This window comes from Sycon ciliatum, chromosome 9 (assembly GCF_964019385.1).
Source record: "Sycon ciliatum chromosome 9, ocSycCili1.1, whole genome shotgun sequence".
In the NCBI taxonomy this organism is placed as follows: domain Eukaryota; kingdom Metazoa; phylum Porifera; class Calcarea; order Leucosolenida; family Sycettidae; genus Sycon; species Sycon ciliatum.
In genome coordinates this window covers 30130455-30150981 of record NC_088651.1, presented here as the reverse complement: position 1 = coordinate 30150981, position 20527 = coordinate 30130455, and the positions used below count along the sequence as shown (strand labels likewise).

General features: G+C 48.4%; 1 protein-coding gene across 1 annotated transcript in view; it reads right to left on the bottom strand.

Annotated features, from left to right (window-relative positions):
* Positions 1 to 20527, bottom strand: part of LOC135824427 (uncharacterized) — a 227268-nt gene that overhangs the window by 134970 nt on the left and 71771 nt on the right. The window contains exon 6 of the mRNA XM_065337162.1: positions 9545 to 9616. Within this exon, the coding sequence (XP_065193234.1) occupies positions 9545 to 9616 (72 nt within the window). The remainder of the gene's footprint in view (positions 1 to 9544; positions 9617 to 20527) is intronic.

The window sequence follows — 20527 nt, the reverse complement described above, 5'->3', positions numbered from 1 at the left end:
TCGTGTCCTTATTGCCTTGGAGAGTGGTGGACCCGACTGCATTGCTGTGGAAGTGAAGTACCACTTTACTTGTTACCATGACTTTGTTCGGGATAGCCGGAAGTTATGTGAACCCCAGCCATCGACTTACCAACTCACGTTCCATGGGCTGGCGTCAGAGATACCCGAACAACTCGCTGATTTTTTATTTTTTTTACATTTTTTACGACTTGTACTTAACAATGCAACACAAAATTGTGGAAAGGTCACAATAATAAGAGACAAGATCAAAAGTAAAGCTTTACAATAATAATAATACGAGTTATGACAAACTGTCCATCAACGTAACCAGACCTTATACAGTCACAAGTGCGACTAAATGGCACAAAACTGACAAGGAGTACTGAGAAATTCGGCGACCTGACACCTAGCTCCAACGCTTCTCCAACGCGCAAACCAAAAACCTTCCACCTTGGAAGGCTCAGGTTCGGAAAGGTCTAAGAGGGGAAGGAAAGCGCAACGAAGAAGAGCATGAGGTACACATCACGGCAACAAAGAATGCCGAAAGTTACTGGATGATGACGAAACTAGTAAGACTATTCGACAGACCGACCTTACTACAACTCGACGACGCAAAGCAACAGACCACCCAACTTGGACCCAACTCTTGGACCTTTCCGATCGTGAGCCTTTCAAGAACACCGTCGATTTCATCACGGCGTTTTGGCTGAGCTACCTGCAAATGGTATGGATGGGAGCAGCTTCAAGCCATCTGCGCCGTCTCGATCTAGTGCAGAGACGCTCCCTCCACGTTCTTGGTCCTGATGGCCTCCTCCAGAGTTTGGCAGCAAGGAGTTCCCCACAGCTTCCTCCACAAACATGTCCTCGAACTCGGTCCGACCACTCGGTGCGCCACGAGTCTCAACTACAGAACGTCCTCCCGGCTTCCTCTCCTGATTACGTGCGACGGTGCTTCCCCCACAGCATCATTGACGAGTGGAACAACTTGCCCCCAACTGTGCTGCAGTCTCCGCCACGCCTGACGTCCCTCCAGTCGTTCAAGGACAAGGTGCATCAGCACCTACGACAAAGCCGCTGGTATTGGGCTACAGACTCGCTGTAACACCCCATATACCCTCAATCAACTCCCTCCCCCTCACTTATTTATTTACATGTGTTTCGTAATCCCGTCCGAGGTGCGCTGGATAGTGCTGACGCCGAGACCCTAGGTCGGCGTTGCTAGTCCCGCCTCATCGGCAGAGGCTCCCTGAGATCCCCTACTAGTACATTGTCTGTCTTTCTCCTTTGTTGTCTCGCCGGATAATAATTTTCTTTTGTCTTCTTCTTCTTCTGCTCTCTTTGTTATGGTCTATCAGTAGGAGGTGCATTCTGTAAAAACCAAAAATGGTTGGCACCCTACTGCAGTTTATACGTGCAACTCGCTTAGGTCTGATCATGTCTGATTGTGGCTGCCTTAGTTCCTAGTGTGTGTTCTGTATGAAGTTTGCAACTTGTGTTGGCTATCACCTATGTACTATGGCGATTTTTATCGACAGCATGCTGTACAACTGTACTGCACACAATTCAATTAATGCACTGTATACCCAATGCTGTATTCTGTCATGCATGTAGTTGAATCACCAATGATGATACTATACTCTTTTCCTTTCATTTATCCAGGCGATTGGGATCTCCAACTTCATTCCTTCAGACAGATGTTGGCTTGGTTTTATGCATATGACCATCCTAATTACGCACGGTATGGCTCATTCTACTGGTTGTCAATGAAGCAGCTCCCGTCGACTCGACCTTCGGCCAATGAGGCGTTGTGGACTGGAGATTTCAGCGTTGCCAGGTCAGATCTAATTCGAACGTGTTGGAAGGAAATTGCTTATGAAATGCCCCAGAACTGTGGGCAGAATTTGATCGAAAGTCATGTAGTGTTTTGAATATAGGCTTGTGCAAGACCCTGTATAAGCATATTTGAGATAATTTTGGTTGTGCAACTAACTTAAAAAAATTGATAATCAATGCAATATGATTGTGTTGCTCATGCCAGTTCCTCTTTCCAGTGTGTACTTTAGCAGATCACAGAACCACTTTTCTCGTGTACCAGTGGATCAAACGATTGAACATACCTTCAACCGCGACAAAAAGACGAAGGGTTGTGTCATTGGTTTGAGCACCCAGGCAGGTTCTGTTCATCGCTGCATCCTCACTGCCCATGAGAGGGCTGCTGCAATCACGAGTGCTTGTAAGAGTCAAGCAGATCTGAACCTACGCAAGCAGCTCCAAGTACCCACAAAGACCAAGGTAAATGTGTGTGTGTGTGTGTGTATGTGTGTGTGTGTGTGTGTCAGCAATGGGAGGAGAAAATCTCATTGGCAACGCTCCGTGCGCGCTGGCGTGACACTGCACCGGTGTCAGACCTTGTTAGGCGTCGGCGGTTGGAATGGCTCGGGCACGTCGCGCGCATGCCTGCAGACCGTGCTCCCGTCCAGATTTTGTTTGGAAGGTTGAGTGGTCGTCGCCCTCCTTTTGGTCCCCGGCGGCGCTGGAAAGACGTTGTCCAGAGAGACATGAAGGCAGCTGGCGTGGATTCCTGGTTTCAGAATGCCCAAGACCGACGGAACTGGAGGATGTTCCTTGCTGAGCCACCACCGCACTCAGATGATTCGCCACCTTTGCGCTGCTGGCTGTGTGCCAGAGACTTCCGCCGCCGTAACGACATGGCCCGACACAAGTGCATTGCCCAGCGGAAGTTGCCTGTGTCACAACAGAAGGGTGCCAGGCAATGTATGAAGTGCTTGCGGTGGTTGAGGAGCGCTGGAGGACTGGCTGTGCATCGCTGCCCTGTGTCCACGGATGTCCCTAATGAGTACTGTATCTATTCGCCATGAATCTGACTCTTTTCCATGTGATGTTTGTCGCCGATCTTTCCGCTCCCGTTCTGGTTTGAGCCGTCATCACTGTGACCGCGCGAAACGGATGTCACGTGCAGCCAGGAACAACTGCCGTCATGAATGCGAGCATTGCGAAAGGCGGTTCTCAAGGCCACAGGACTTGCAACGCCATGCCCAATACTTTTGACTTTGCGATTTCTCTCTCTTCTCTTCTCTCTTCTTGTCGTTGTCTCCCGCTTCTGGGAGCGGCGTGGCCCGATAAGGTAGCTGTTCATAGTAGTAGTAGTAGTAGTAGTAGTAGTAGTAGTGTGTGTGTGTGTGTGTGTGTGTGTGTGCATGTGTGTGTGTGTGCATGTGTGTGTGTGCCATTATTCTTCTTACTATAGAAGTTATTCACGTGCAGGATGACCGTCAGCTTTTCACTCAGCTAGCTATTATGGCCAAGCACAGGAAGATCGATACTGCCAAGTTCATGCAAAATGAACTCGGTCATGTGCCTTGGGCGATTGCTCATGGCGATGGAAGTCTTATGCCACCTGCCAAATCCAAGCTATGGCAGAGCTGGAGAGAAATGTGCCTTTGTTGGAGGCAGTACCCAGTGGGGGTGCAATATTGGTTGACGCAATGGCTGTGTTGCAGTCGTTCACTTCTGTGCCCGCAACATTTGTTCGACAGGCTGCTCTCGATGATGAGCCAGCGCACAGCAGTCAGGATTGATTTGGCTGCTGACCAGTACTTTGATGTTTTGATTAAGGGTCTAGAAAGAGCTCGGCGGTGGGCCCAAAAGAGCGCACCGATCAGGCAACCACCAAGCACTGGAAGCGTTATCTTGCTGACGGTGAAAACAAAACTAACTTGATTGCTCTCTTCTGCAAGCATTGGAAAGAGGACACCGTGCTGGCTGAAGATGGACAACACTAGAACAATACAAGTCTGGAGGTAGCCATTGCAGGCTTCGTCTTCAAGCTCTGTGAGTTCTCTACTGCAAGCATGCACGCATGCACACACTATACATATGTACATGGTTACATCACTACATCTCACCTTTCAAATAAAAAAAGAAGAAGAAGAAATCAAAATAAAGGAACAAAGTGAAGAAGGAAAAGCCAATTAATTGAAGAGAAAAAACAAAAAGAAGGAAAAAACCCGAGGCGAATGCGCATGTCATGCGCCAGTCATTCAAAACTGCAAATCACTGAGAAAAAAACACACAACCACACTACATACTACCGACAAGCGGCTGTGAACGAGGAAGAAAACAAAAAACTTCAGCAAAAAAAACGGTAAAATGGTCTCTACATGTCCATGGACACACTGTCCCACAGCAGCAGCAGTCATCCATAAGCTGCTCTGGGCTTCTCTGTAAGCGTTACCTGACGGCCAGAACTGGTTTACATGCCATCATGAAATCGCTTGGGAGACTCACTGGCTGGTGGACTGGTCTGATCCCTGCAGATATCGCTAGGAGAAACTTGACGAGGCGAAGAACACGCGGGTGAGGCGTCAGCAAGTGCAGTACAGTCGAGAGGGGCCTCAGCTTCCGTTGACGCTGGCACCAATGGCTCACTACCTGTCGCCGATTGTGGTGCGGCCGGGCTAGTCGGAACCGGAACACTAACAGGAGGCGTGGACAGCGGTGAATTGGGTACGGAGGCAACATACTCAGGCCAATCAGACGATGCAGCAGCAGGTGAGACCAATTCTCTGACATGTTGGCGGTTACGAAGCAGAATCCGGACACCGTCGGTTACTCCCACTTGCCTCCCGTACTGATCCACCACGGTCCACGCATTGGCTGGATCATTGTATCCGTCATGGAGGATCACCCGCTTGCCCGCCTGCAGATGTGGCAAGGCCTTCACTCCCCGACGAGCGTCATGATCACGTGCCATTGTGGCCTTGGCTCTCAGCTGGATGCTGGGGTAGACAATGCGAGGAGGGATCATGGTAGGAACTCTGCTACGCAATGGGCGAGAGAACAGAGCTTCGTTTGGACAGGTTCCCAACATGCGGTGTCGAGAATGTCGGACGTCGAACAGAACTTGCGAATCAAAATAAATACAAACAAACAAACAAACAACCTGGTTCAGTCGTCAATGGAAAGGGAAATGAGGCTTCAGTGCCACCATCCTTTCCTTGACGAGACGATGGAGTCGTTCCACCATGCCATTGGAACGTGGATAACGTGGGCTGGAGCGGATGTGACGAATGCCCAGGCGCTGGAAGAAAGTGGTCATCTGCTCCGATACAAACTTTTGGCCCGTTATCTTAAACCAGCACAGACGGTAGACCGAATAGGGCAAACACTTCATCTAGCTCGTCTACAATAGCTGTAGTGGTTGTAGAGGACAGAACCTTGAGGATAGGGTACCGGGAGCCATAATCAATGAGGGAGAGAACAGAGTGGCCCTCAATAGATACCACGTAGATTGCCAGGTTCGCCCACATGCCTTCAATCTCAGTGGGGAGAAGATCTTGCGGACAGTTTGTGCGACGTCGCCAACACAGTATGGACACCCGGGCTCCTATACAAGCTGTCGTGCCATGGAATCCATGGTACTTGCTTCATGTGGCTCAGTACTTACCTGACGGGCAGACAGCAAAGTGTGCGTGTCGGCTCTGCTCTGCCTGCCAAAGGGCATGTACGGTCTGGAGTTCCTCAGGGATCAATCCTGGGGCCTCTCCTCTTCCTTATGTATGTAAACGATCTGGCAGAAATGGATCACACATCACTATATGCTGATGATACAGCACTGCTTGTGACAGCACCCGCTCTCCCCGAGGCTAGTGCCAAGTTGCAGTCCAACATAGATGGCGTTATTCATTGGATGGAAAAATGGAAATTGCAGCCCAACTCTTCGAAAACTGTTGTAATGTGTATCCCCCCCCCCTCCCCCCAGTTGTTCCTGTGACCTATCTTCATTAGAAACCAGTCCCTTCACCTTTCCAGGCACCACAACCCCGCTCTGCATCGTTGAAAAACACAAGCATCTTGGCGTCATTATTGACTAACACTTAACCTGGAAATCCCAGATCGAAAATTTAGACAGCTGTGTTAGCTCAGTAATGGGATTTCTCTCATCACACATCACCCACCTCCACACCGACTGTCGCCATGTTATCTACACATCTTACATTCTGCCTATTTTTAATTACTGCTGCATGATTTGGGCTGGCATTTCTAAAACACTGATTGCTCGACTCGAAGTTATGCATAGGCGTCTTTTGAAAATATTATTTCGGCTTCCTCGCCTGACTCAAAGCACAGACTTATACCGCCTTGCTTCTGCTGTGCCGCTCTCGGTCCGCGTGCGTTTTTTGGCATGCCAGACAATTCATAAAATTAAGCTGGGCATTGCTCCTCTTCATGCTCTCTCCTGCCTAAGCTGGTTTGCTCAATCTCAAGACATGAGCACCAGAAACTCTCTCCGTTTCCCTTTTGCGTGGTCTGCCTCTATGCAAACATCTCCTCTCTTCCTTGCTTACCGCCATTGGTCTCTCCTCCCACAACATCTAAAATCCTGCCAATGTTACAATACGTTCACACAGCTACTGCAGAATGAAACATACTAGTTGATATCCAGCCCTGCCCTAGCTCCCCGCGCTCCTCTAACTTTTCAGTTCCCCTTTCATTCTTTTTCTTTCTCCCCTCTAGCTCTATTAACGCTATGGCTGGCTATTGCCCACATCACCATTTCATTGGCTAGTGCCACGTGATTGGGAATAAATAGAATAGAATAGAATAGAATAGACTCCAGCGGAAAGCCGCCAGAATATGTCTCCACCTTCCTCTTTACACACACTTAGAACACTCCCACCTTTTGCATCGCATCAAATGGCCAACATTATTTTCACGCTTTAAAGTTAAACATATACTCTTCGCGCATTCTCTGCGCCACAATTATGAACCACCACATATACTCTCACTGCATACTGCTAGCAACGTGCAACCTTCGTATAATTTACGTCGCTCTCGTATTTGGCACTTGCCAACTCCGCGGACTGACCGCTGTCTCCATTCTCCCCTGTACAAGGCCCTTCATTACTTTAATTGCTTGGCCACCCAGCTTCGCGAAGTCCCTTCTCGTACTCCCTTCAAATCCCAGATATCCCTGCTGTTGCACAACTCTGTATGCTCGGGTAGCGACCCCCCTGCCCGTGCACTTAAGTAATCATTAACCCCTTGGCCCTGCCTACCCAATATTTCCTCACTCTTTCTCCTTTCTTACACTATTATCTCATATTGGCCACTGGCTATCGTGAGAATAAAGACTTGAAACAACAACAACAACAACAACAAGAACAATGGTAACAATTTACCATGAAGATCAAAGGAGAAGTCGACGAACAGAGATTAAGTTAAGCAACATGAAACGAGCCTGGGACCGATCGGTGTTGATGAGGAGAATGACAAAGAGGACGACACTGAGGACGAGTTGGAAGATGAGACGGAGGGCGAGGTTGCGGTTGTTGGAGACGAGGAATCGGATGGTGATTGTGATCGTAAGAAGTCTGCCGTTTTTCTTCATTTGTTGTCTCACCCTAAGTGTCTGCAGGTGTATTATGATTTTGGTTTTTTGTGCACTGTATGCTAGTCAGTTGAAAGTACTTGAGGCTGTTTGTATCCGTTTGCATAATCCTGATCTTCGTAAGCAGAATAAACATGTAGACGATGTTGCGGTTGTTGGAGACGAGGAATCGGATGGATCGTAAGAAGTCTGCCGTTTTTCTTCATTTGTTGTCTCACCCTAAGTGTCTGCAGGTGTATTATGATTTTGTTTTTTAGTGCACTGTATGCTAGTCAGTTGAAAGTACTTGAGGCTGTTTGTATCCGTTTGCGTAATCCTGATCTTTGTAAGCAGAAGAAACATGTAGCTGCGTTAAGATTGTTTTCGTAGGTGCACAGCATGATTGTTTGTCTCACTACACAGTTCTAACTTTAGAATTAGTTTCTCACCCGCCGTTGCACTTAGCTCTAACTTCACTTATATTGTCTCACCCTCCCTCATTCTATTTTAGCACTTTATTTTGTTCTCGCAACACATTATTGGATGTATATCTAATCATAGTTCAACATGGTTACTCTTCAGTCATGCTTTCCACTGATGAATGTGACAAGAAAATTAATTTTGGTAAACTTTCATGACTTCGTTGTAGTGTGGCGATGACAGTAGAATCTGTTGTCTTTATTGCTTTTATAAAATTGTTGTCTCCACGTCGATTATTTCATAAATAAAAATAAAATAAAGTAAGAGAGGAACGTTTTATTTAATTATTTCACTCAAATCGTGGTCCTTGACTAATTGGCACGCAAGGTGCGAGAGAGGGTCGATAGCCAACCACGGCAAGAAAAGAAAAGAATAAGGGAAATTCAACTCGGACGGTGAGCCAATTAAATTATTGTGCAAAGGAGTAGGAAAAAAAGTTAGGAGTTATGACTAACTAGCATTAAGACATGCCAGGATATCAGGAAATTCACAGTCCAGCTTTCCACACTGTCTCATCCGAAGTGATCCCATGTATTATTAATGTGCCTCCCTTTCTTTTTCTCCCCCTATCTCCTTTCCCTCTCTGACAGCATCTTTCTTTTTTTTTTCCCTTTTAGCTTGCCGTGGTTGGCTATCACCTGACCTCTCATGTTTATTGGCAGTCTTCGGACGGGCCAGGAGATGTTGAATAAATAAATAAATAAATAAATAAATAAATAACTGTCTCAGGTTCGGAAAAGTCCAGGAGGGGAAGGAAATCGCAACGAAGAAGAGCACTAGCTATGCATCACGGCAACAAAGAATGCCGAACGTTACTGGATGATGACGAAACTAGTAAGACTATTGGACATACCGGCCTTACTACAACTCGACGATGCAAAGCAACAGACAACCCAACTTGGGAGGCTCAAGTTTATGTAAGAAACGCAGAAAGGGGAAGCTAATCGAAGACAACTTGTGACAAACCAAAACGTCAACACCCTACTGAACTCCACTATCATGTATGATGGACTAGTTATGTACAAGTAGGTGCACACAACACACGTTTGGCCGTATAGGTCATGGCGGATCATCAGGTGTGCAAATTCAACTCGGATGGTGAGCCAATTAAATTATGGTGAAAAAGGAGAAGGAAAAAATGTTACGAGTTTTGACTACCTGTCCGTCAACGTAACCATATCGTATACGGTCAGCGAGTGCTACAAATGGCACAAAACTGACAAGGAGTACTGAGATATTCGGAGACCTGACACCTAGCTCCAACACTTCTCCAAGGAATGTCGTATTTCGACTCCGCCGTACCGCTGATGCATCATGCATGCTATACGCTATATGCGCTGTGTGCTATTTACTGTATACGCTGTCATTTGCATGCTACACATATCTGGTGGTCTTAGACTGAGTTATTATGTTCGATCAAGTGAAATATACCGTTAAGAAAAAGTAGTTGTCCTCGTGACGTGTGGTCGTTCGTTCCTGACACTTACGAGAATCAGAGGGTTCATAACAAAGCATTTCACACACAGCGTCTACAACTGTTTCCTTCAATCAGTGCAGCAGATAATAATACTCACAGATATTAGAGGTTTGTTCATCACGTGTTCAGCAGTACTCTATATATACACAGTTCTACAACTGTTCCCTGCGTTCAATGGCGTAATTGAGAATACTTACAGTGATTTGAGGTTTGTTAGACCAGAGAACACACCGTCACCTAAAGTCTGGATCCGATTATTACGCAAATCTCTACACACCACAAGCCACAAGGAAAATGGTGTTGTTGCTTAGTTCCGGGTAGTGCACAAAACACCGAGTCTACATAGTAATTCTAATCTAAAAGGCCGAATCATGATCTTGTTTTCAGAAATAACCTACACTCCTAACCACAACATGATTCATATGCAACTGGGTTAGGTTGCGCAGTTCACATATAACACTGTAAAATATAGTCTCCGTCATTTTTCTTTTATTGTCAAGCATGAGGTTTGTTGCGAAGCTAAGAACACACAATTTCAAACGATACTTTGATTGATATGTATAGGATATTGACTCTAATATTGACCAAGACGCGGTCTATATTTCCCATAAAACAGAAATCTAGGTCAATATCCTATTTATCACGATTCCGTTGCCATAATCCCACAATTTGAACCGTTAGGAGCTATTTTAACCATTTTAGTATAGCATTTTTTACTATAGTGTACATAGGATGTTGCCTATATTGGGTACAAGACTGTAAGAACAACAGGGTTCAGCATCTGCAGCACAGTGGCTGGGTGGTAAAAGGGGTTGCTTGAGATTCATACTATTGTGGGTTCGAATCCTGCTTGTTCTCTTCCTTTGTCTTCTTTCTTTCAAATTTCTTTTTGAAGTGGACAGAAAGATTCTAAGTCCCTCCAAAGTCGAAAGGTTACAATGCCTAAGTGGTCGATACAAGCGGTCGATGCAAGCGGTCGATATTACGGCAGTATCACGCTCTTATTATTGACCCCCACAGAAACGAGCTAGCGAAATGATTTACTATTCACACGGGAAAAGGTGAACCATTTGGAGAGCGTTGTTGGCTGTGGTGTGTTAGTCCAGCCTTGCAGAACTCAGATGACCATGGATCTGGCTGGAGCAGCTCAATGCTCACATACGTCATCCCTCCAAAGCGACAAAGCATCTACAGTAAAAGAGAATGGACAGCTAGCCAACACACCAGCTAGCAAATGGGCTCATGGCTGAAAATTCTAGTAGTGCCAGTACTGCCGATAAGGACGACGTATCCTTTCAGCCTGTCATGTCAAGGAATCAGCGCCGTCAAGCCAAGAGGATGACACGGACCCAACCTCACCCTACTGAAATAGAAGAGGTTGGACTCCCTGCAAACAAACAGGCAAAGGAAGAAGCACCACAAAGAAATCCCATCCGTCGCCAGGTATCATCACGTTTCGCCAAACCGTACCAGAATGTCCCTGGTTCTGTTCCGTCTCTGGATGCTGCCCCCCGCAGTCCGCGAAAGGTCTTCTACTTGAGAGATATTCCGTTTGGTTGCGAGGCAGCGAGTATAGCAGACTGGTGCAGGGAACGCGGTGTTGAAATAGTGCAGTGCTCAATATACTCCTCCGAGTATTTTCGAACTTCCTCCGCCAGAGTAACTGTCGAGGGTAAGGATGCCGATACTGTATGCCGGCACACCTTCTGGCCGAACACAATGGGTCATACCGTGAGGGAATGGCGTTTCTATTCTGACCAGCCCACCAGACAATATCTCTCACCATGAATAGTAACCTTGTCTTCCCCAACACTACTGGAACACTGAATCCATTGGCCCGTCCCTTTTATCCTCCCATCCATACTGCCCTTACCATCCTTTCCCTCAACTGCCGCTCAGTGGTCAACAAAGTAGCGGAACTCACTGTTATGTGCAACATGTACTCTCCGGAGGTTATATGTTTGTGTGAACATGGTTGTCCCCTGCCAACCTCTTCTCATTGGAAGGCTACACAGTTCATCGACGGGATCGTCCCACCTCTAATATTCGATCGGCCAATCCTACCAGAGGTTATGGTGGGGTAGCCATACTGGTGAAAGATGGCTCCTTTACATCGGTGAAGCCTCTGGCGAATCTTCAGCAACCGGGCTTGGAGGCCATCTGGCTTGAGCTTCGCACAGCAAACTCACCCCAACGTCCACTTATCGTCTGCGCCACCTACCGACCTCCTGGTGGTACCCTGGCGGTTATCCAGGCCTGTTCTGATGGTCTGGAAGACTGCCTTCTGTCACTTAATCTATCTGTATCCACACTACTCCTCACCGGTGACTTCAATGCCCATAACTCGAGCTGTTTGGCTGGTGATAGGACAACCCCGGTGGGTCAGTGCCTTGAAACCGCCTTCAGGTGCTTCGGATTAGAGCAACTGGTCCCACTTCCCTACGCACTGGAGCCCGAGTGGCCGGTCATCTTGCTTGGACCTCATCGTCACAAATTCACCCCAGCAGTTCCTCTCCGTTGATTAAGCCGCTCCACTGGGTAGGTCTGACCACGTGCAGCTCATCTGTCGAGTCCGTCTCCCTGTCACGTCCAAAAATTCAACCCTACAACATCACTTCCTCCCAACATCTACCCCTACACCCCCAGGTTAAAATTTCAAGTTGGTGCCACGTTGCGTATGGGATGACCTGAATGCTGAACTTACTGATGTCCACTGGAAATGTCACCTCCGCAGCTCGCACGTGGATGACGCTCTTTTGTCTTTCCACTCTATTCTTAGCAGGGCCATGGAGAAGCACCTCGGGTACTTCTCCCGGCGCCCACTCTCCCCCTCATGCCAACGTTTAGGTCAGCCACCTTGGGTTGATGCCCCCCCCCCTCCGTGCCGCCATTAAAGCAAAGCACGATTTCTATAATGTGTGTAAGAAATACCCAACCCAGCTTAACATGCATGTCTATCGATCTCAACGGAACTTGGTGAAGAGTCTGACTCGATCGAAATACCGGGGATACATTCGGTCCGTATAAGCTACGCTGCAGGACAAAAACCGCCTATCACTGTTTCAGTTCGTGAACAAATTAAAAAATCATAAATTATCTCGTGACATCCCGACACTCACCATTAGTTCTACGCAGCAGGCTACTACCTCTTCAGCTAAAGCCACTGCATTGAACTCTCAGTTCGCCTCTGTGGCCGTGCCTGATGACCCTTCTCTACCCATTCCCCCCCATTGCGGAGGAGTCGGGTGAGGCTGACTGCCTCACATCTCTCTTTACTACGACTGCTGCCATCCGACGTTACATTCAAAAGCTCCCTTCTGACAAGGCGCCAGGCCCAGACGGCATCACTAATCTGGTATTAATGTCCCTTGCGCCCTTAATAGCATACCACTTATGTCTGATTTTCAACCTATCATTCCGCACTGGTCGTTTTCCCTCTGCATGGAAAACAGCTAATGTTATACCGATCTACAAGAAAGGTCCCGCCACGAAGCATCAAACTACCGTCCGATATCTCTACTGTCCTGTATTTCAAAACTCTGTGAGCGCGTTTTCTACGACCAATTGTACTGTCATGTCTCGTCATGTTTGAGTTCAGCTCAGTCCGGATTTTGCAGAGGCGATTCTACCACCCTCCAGCTGAAGCGCCTGGTGCAATTAGTGTGTCGACATCGGAATGCTGGAGATCTAGTCGGGATCTGTTTTTCGATCTTGCCAAGGCCTTCGATACAGTCTGGCACAGGGGGCTTTTGGCCAAGCTTTGCGGATCATTTACTGTAGACGGCAATCTCCTGCTATGGCTGACATCTTACCTAACTGGGCGAACGCAGTACGTCACGGTACATTGGACGTCCTCGGCCGACACAACAGTACTATCTGGAGTTCCCCAGGTTTCCATCCTCGGCCCCCTTCTTTTTATCTTATACATCAATGATCTGCCCACAGCTGCCCCGGGCACATCACTGTTCGCAGACGACACAACGCTCCTACGGGCATCTTCTAACATTACTGGCGTGATGAGTAACCTAGCTAACGGGATTCAAAGAGTAATTTCCTGGATGTCGTCTTGGCGGTTATCGCCCTATCTGTCTAAAACTAAAATCATGCTCTTTCCTTATCAGCCCGATGTTCCGCCCCTCCTCCATCCCACTTTCCCCCAGCCTATAGACATAGTCTCCAGCCAAAAGCATCTTGGCATTTTCATTGACTCTAATCTTTCATGGGAACCCCACATCGATTACATATGTAAACGATCAAGTACATCTTTAGGAATCCTCTCTTCTCACTGTTACCATCTCCCAATCTCTTGTAAACTCCTCTTTTACTCAGCTTACCTACGCCCCATTTTGATTATGCAGATACTGCTTGGACTGGAATTTCCACAACCCGTGCTGCCAAGCTCGAATTTCACCACAAAAAGGTTCTCAAAATCCTCCTCCGAAAACCCCGCATGCTCCCATCTTCCACCCTTTATGCCCTTGCTGACACTACCCCTTTGTCTAAGAGACGTAATTCACATCTTGTCACCCTTATCCATTCTCTCAAACTCAATCTGTGTCCACCTCACCTCCACTGTTTCAACTGGTTTTCTTCCCGTGGCACGAGAAACTCCCTTTCCCTTCCGAAACCTAAGTCCTCCTTTCTACTTCACTCTCCCTTTTCAATGTAGAATCATTGGCTATACCTATGGCAACCGTTCCTCCCATATAGCATCAAGTCTTTGTTGTGACGTTTTACACTTTGGAATGAATGGTTTGATCTTGATCACATCATCTTCATCATCAATGAGTTTCGAAAGTAGGAATGGATAACTCACTTTGACTTTTTTCTCTTTATTTGCTACTTCTTTGATCCTCTGAATTTTATCAACAAGATTGTTGAATGGGGTTTTGCTAAGATATTTTGGTGAACCAACCTTGTTCAGGGGTATCTCCAATCTTGTTTCGATTCCTGTTCTGGTTTTGGATTTTTCTATTTCTTCGAAGAAAGATGTGGTATCATACAGATCATTTTTCTTCATCTCATACACCTCAAGATCCTCTTGAGTTACTTCATTTTCCAAAATCATCAATTCTATATCTGTAGGAAACCATTCTTGGTTTCTATAGTCAATGTAGTCCGCTATCATCTTATCTTTCCTGGTAGAGTGTTCATCATCTATCCATGTATCCATGACTTCTTCTTCTTCTTTGTTTGTGGAGTACTCGTAATCAAACCAGGCATCCATGATTTCACTTCTAAAAAAAAATGTTTTTGTTTTTGTGGATTTTTATGACTGCTAACGTTAGTATCTTTTACAAATCGTTTGCGGAGAATTTCACTTCTTCTTTCTGGAAATGCTTTATAGCAACAACAAAAAGTTTGAGACTGAGATTGTCATCAGTCTTATCTTTGTAAGCCCACTTCAGGTGAACAATACCATTGATGGTGTCACCTTGCTTGATCTTGTTGGTTTGTTGTCCTCATCAAAGATAGCACAATCAGGAGATATAAGGAGAAACAGGATTGGGTGCTCACATTTTGCTGTGTTAATCCTGCTTCTAACCGCATTTCCTTCGGATTCTATCCGCTCCTCGATACAACGGATGGATTAACAAGTGTCACCGTCAGTAGAAAATTTCAAAGAGTCCTCTTGTCCTTTCTTCCCAGCATTTATGATATTTGTCTCATCAGCGAATTTTATGTATGGTTCCTGACCATTGATTGTCAGTGAACCACATTTATTCCCATCCTTGATGGTGATTCGATAATCAATGATGTCATTGAGAATAGTAGCTGTGTCAAACGGAGTAGGTTTCTTGCTTGCCATCTTCGAACGTTTGTGTAGAATCATTGGCTATACCTATGGCAACCGTTCCTCTAATACAGAAAAAATAAGATCCTCATCCAAAGCTGAACCACCCAAAGTTGGCTCAGAAAAACGATCTCACATCAGTCCTCGAAGTGAGCCAAGATCGGGTAAGTGAAAAAGCTCAAGTTGGCTCACTTCCGATTTCGGTCTGATTTTTCAGAGGGAGCAAGTTGGCTCACCTTTCTGGATTGGGGTTGAGCCAACATTGGATCAGTGCTTGGAGGTGAAAAATTAGGACTTGGTGTTGTAAAATTAGTACTTGGGGTTGTAAAATTAGTAATTGGGGTGTCTGTCCTCTAATACAGGAGTATAGGGGGAGGGGGGAGGCTTGGGAGGGAGGCCCGAAGGGCCGATCGAGAAAGTCGATTTTGGCTCACAGCCAGGTGAGCCAGAACCCCCTCCCCCTATGGGTAGCTCAAAGGCCGTGGAGATTCCACACCTCCACAAATGTAAATGCGGCCAAAAGCATCAGCAGCAGCAAGAGCAGCAGCCACAACAAGCACAACAACAGCAGCAGCAGCAACAACGCCAACAACAACACCAGCAGCAGCACCACCAGCGGTCACCGGAGCAGCACCAGCAGTCGCCACAGCAGCAGTAGCGACAGTAGCACCAACCAGCTGGAAGCACAGCAGCATGATCAAGAGCAACAGCAACTTGGGATTGGCGCCACAATTAATGACTTCCTGAGCGCGAGTCGTGGCCTGTCCGCTGCCGGCACACCTGTAACCCCCCTTCACAGCCACAAACGTTCCTCTGCAGAACGGTCACCAGATTCGCTGCCGCAGGATGCAAAGCGAGCTGACCAGCATGGTGCGCAGCCACCCCAGCAGGATACACAGACCCACGAGCCCACCACCCAATGTAGGCCATGCACCAACCCAAACAACGCCAATGGTCACAATGAAAACTAAGGCCCCCTCACTCCGTCTTCTGCTCACGAATGCATTCAGCATCTACAACAAAATGGATGAGCTTCAGCATAGTCTGAAAAGCCTGCATGTAGACATCGCTGTCGTCACCGAGACCAAACTATCGCCCCACAAGGCTACAGTTGCGGAAGTCTCAATCCCTGACTATTACCCCCCAATACGTCGAGACCGGACAGCGCAAGGCGGCGGAGTCGCCATATGGCTGAAAGAAGGGATGGCGTACAAACACCTGGACATCAACTCTGAGTGTGAAACTCTTTGGATTAGTGTTGCTGCACCATCTGATCAGGCATGAAATTTGGCATCTGTGCTGCCTACAGACCTGGGACGAGTGCAGACAGCGACTGCAGTATCTTCACCCAGCTGGAATCTGACATCGACAAAGCCCGGCAGTCCTGCTCGCACATTATTGTGGCAGGGGACTTCAATGCCCACAACCGGGAATGGCTTGGAAGTCCACGCACCTCGGCTGCTGGAGAAGCTGCAGAAGACATGTGCTGTGTACATGGTGTCCGACAACACGTCACCTCAGCCACTCGTGGAGAAAACATCCTTGACCTCGTCATATCAGATGTGCCTGGAAATGTGTCTACCACCACCACCCAACCACCTTTTGGCAGATCAGACCATGCTGTTGTCATAGCCGACTTCCAGCTTACTGCATCTGTAGACCAACCCACCACTCGTACAGTATGGCGATACCAGCGTGCTGACTGGCCCCACCTCTCTGCCTTCCTACGGACTACTGACTGGGACACAATAATCGGCGGCGACCCTAACATATCATGTGAGCTTCTGACCATGCGAATCACTGAGGGAATGCAACGCTTTATACCATCCAAGGTCTTCAAGACCAGACCGCATGACCCAATCTGGTGGACGCCAGAATGCTGTGCAACAGTTGACAGAAAGCGCAATGCCTGGCGGAAATTCCGCGATGACCCCAGAAATGGAGCGCTCCAGTGTACGTACAAGCTAGCATTCCTTGACTCAACAAGATGTCTAGCAAGAGCCAAAGCCAGACATCTCGACCATGTCAAGCAACGGCTCCGGACGGGCAGCCTGCAGGACAGAGAGTGGTGGAGCGTGATTAAACGAGTTGGAGGGCATGGCCGGGACAGCTCCATCCCAGTCCTGGTTGACCCCGATGGCATGGAATGCACCAAAAGCCACGACAAGGCTAACGTCATCGGGAAGTACTTTGCCCAGAAGTGCAGCCTAGACGATGACTTTGCAGAACAGTCGGGGCCGTTCCCGCATGTCCGCCAGCGCACCGCAAATACGCTTGCAACAGTCCACTTCCGCCAAGCCACCGTACGCCGGACACTCCGAGCCCTGAACCCAAGTAAAGCCACAGGGCCTGATGCAGTACCTGCTAGAGTGCTGAGAAAATGTGCCAACTCTCTGGCCCTGCCCCTATCCAAGCTGTTTACCCTGTGCTTCTGCAGTGGTCATCAACCTGCCATGTGGAAAGTTGCCAACGTCGTACCGGTACACAAGAAAGGCCCCAAGTGGAACCCCAGAAACTACCGACCGATATTACTACTGCCCATAATGTCTAAGTGTATGGAGTCCATCGTGAACCGCAGCCTGTCCAACTTCCTGAAGAAGAATGACATCCTTTCTCACAGGCAGTTTGGCTTTCGCACTGGACTGGGAACCTCTGATCTGCTGATTGCTCTTCAGTATGAGTTGAGCCTTGCAGCTGCCAGTGGAGGCCTCGTCAGGGTACTCGCAGTAGATATTGCCGGGGCCTTCGACAAGGTCTCTCACAACGGCGTCCTCCACAAGGCTGAGCGGTGCGGCATAAGTGGCCTCCTCTTTGCCTGGCTCCGGAGTTACCTGACAGACCGCCACATCCGTGTCGTCATAGGTGGCCAGTCTTCACCGACCCACTCTGGCGTGCCTCAGGGCAGCATCTTCGGCCCCACCCTCTTCCTTCTGTACGTCAACGACGCAGAAGACCACCTGCCTGATGGGGCGAAGCTGGCTGTATACGCCGACGACACAACTCTCTACAAGTGCATCACCACCCGACTCAGACTGCCAGAAGAGACAGCAATCCTCCAGCAGGCAGTAGACTCACTGGCAGCATGGGGAAGCAGGTAAAATTAGGCTGGTGTGTTGGCAGAGATCATAGCCTGTCTGTGGCCCACTCCCACTTGCTGCTCCGTAAAGGGTCGTTGACGTTTTTCTTGAACGTGTGCATACCTCTGCGAGAAGGGGGAGACTGCAGAAGGGTAGGTGGGAGCTGATTCCACGTTGCGATGAGGGAGTGGGGAAATGAGCGGAGCGTGTTGTTTCGTGCCTGGGGAGGAAGAATACTGGGCTATGATCTCTGCCAACACACCAGCCTAATTTTACTGACCGCACTCCAGCTCCCTTCTACCCCTCTTTGATCCCCTTCGCTCAGCCTTAAAATCCGATTATCAGTTCACTCCATCTTCCTACGGTGCACTGCTTTTACTATTGTTTTGTCCTATCCCAATCTCAAATTCTCCCCATTATCGTTTGCAAAGCCAGTGCTCTCCTCTTGGATGCACATGTTTCTTTTCTCCTATGTATCCGCGCACAGGAGTAACAATGATTCTGAGACCTTTGGTCGGAGGAGTTACTTTTGCCCCGCCCCCACTTCCATCCAATATGCCACCGCCCCCGCTGTGCAGCATCTGATGGTACTGTGGTATTCAGTAAAAAAAAAAAAAAAAAAAAAAGTTCGGGTAAACCTGAGGGTGCGAATGGGTTGTATTCGGGGTAGGTGAATTGCAAGAAGGTGTGGTGGTGCATATCTATGATGCAGGCTATGTGCAAGAAGGATATGGGAGAGGGTACGGCGGCTGCTGAGTGATGGCCATTTGAGTCGGTGCAGCAGCACGGAGTGGGTATTGTGTTCAAAGAGGGGGAGATGCAAACAGAGGCGAGCGGCGCGCCGTTGGATGCGCTCAAGCCGGTCGTTCAGGGTTGCGGGGAGGGGTGAGAGGACAGTGCAAGCATACTCAAGAATAGGGCGGATGTAGGTTAGATAGATGGAGGAGAGAGCAGAAGTGTTTAAGGAATTGCGTAGTCGCAGGAGAAGGAACATCTTCCTGGTCGCTTTAGTGATGATGTAGTCAACATGCAAGTTCCGCCATAGATTCTGCTGTATGAGGAGGCCAAGGTGGCGATGCATTGAGGCCACAGTGAGGTTGGTATCGTTGAGTGTGATTGATGGTGGTCTGGGAGGTGGCCGGTTGCTGTGGTGAAAGTGGATGACAGTGGTCTTACTTTCGTTGACCAGGAGATGCCAATCCTTCAGCCACTGTGCCGCGGTTGTCACAGCTGACTGGAGGTGCTCTTCTGCGGCTAGAAAATTCTCGTGAGCGGCAATGATGGCAGTGTCGTCGGCAAACTGGCTGCACTCAGTGTTGGCATTTATGCAGGTGGTTGGCAGATCAACTGTGTAGGCCGTGAACAAAAGCGGCCCTAAAACAGAGCCTTGGGGGACCCCCGCTGGATTGTTCAGCCAGGTTGTTTTGCTGCTCTCCACTTGCACACGTTGTCGTCTGTTGGTGAGATAAGAGGCAAGCCACTTGGTGCCACGCCCGGTCAAACGCCTAAGATAGGTCGAAGAAGCAAGCAATTACTGTTTGCCCGGCGGCTCTTTTCTCGGTGATCTGATTGATTAACCGAGATAGCTGCTGTGTGGTGCCATTGTTCGGCCGAAAGCCTGATTGGCCGTTGGGGAGGTGAGGTTGGATGTGCTTCGAGATGCGGTCAGCAACTATCCTCTCTTGTACTTTCGACGTCACGCTGAGTAGCGATATCGGTCGATAGTTGGAGGGCTCGCTTTTGCTGCCCTTCTTGTGGATGGGGGTGACTGTTGTGTCCCTCCACTCTTGCGGGAGAGTGCAACGTTCGAAGGAGATGTTAAAAAGGGTTGCTTGGGACGGCGCAAGTGAACTCGCTGCCTCTTTCAGTAGGCGGGTTGGTATGCCATCACAGCCCGGGCTTTTTGACGGGTCCAGGTTAGACAGTAACTTTGAGACCTCTTAGGCTGTTGTTTCAAGTGTGGTGAGGCCAGGTGTATTGGGTGTGGGGGAATGAATGGAGGGGAGTTCCTCGTGGCACCCTGTGACTGACTGTTGGCTCTGCGAGATGAAGAAAGCGTTCAGGGCGGTTGCTTTTTCTGCGGGGGTTGAGAGAGTCTGGCCCTGGGAGAGCATGTCTGGCAGAGAAGGTCGTTGTGAGGACTGGAGGCCGCGCATCAGTTTGTGTAGGTTTAGTGTGGAGTGGCTCGTCCCAGTGCCATTACTGACATATGTAGACTTAGCGATTCGGAGAAGGTGAGTAACTTTGTTGCGTTGGGTGGTGTATGCTGTCCAGTTGCAGGGCGTCCGGGTGCTCTGGGTTCAGCCATG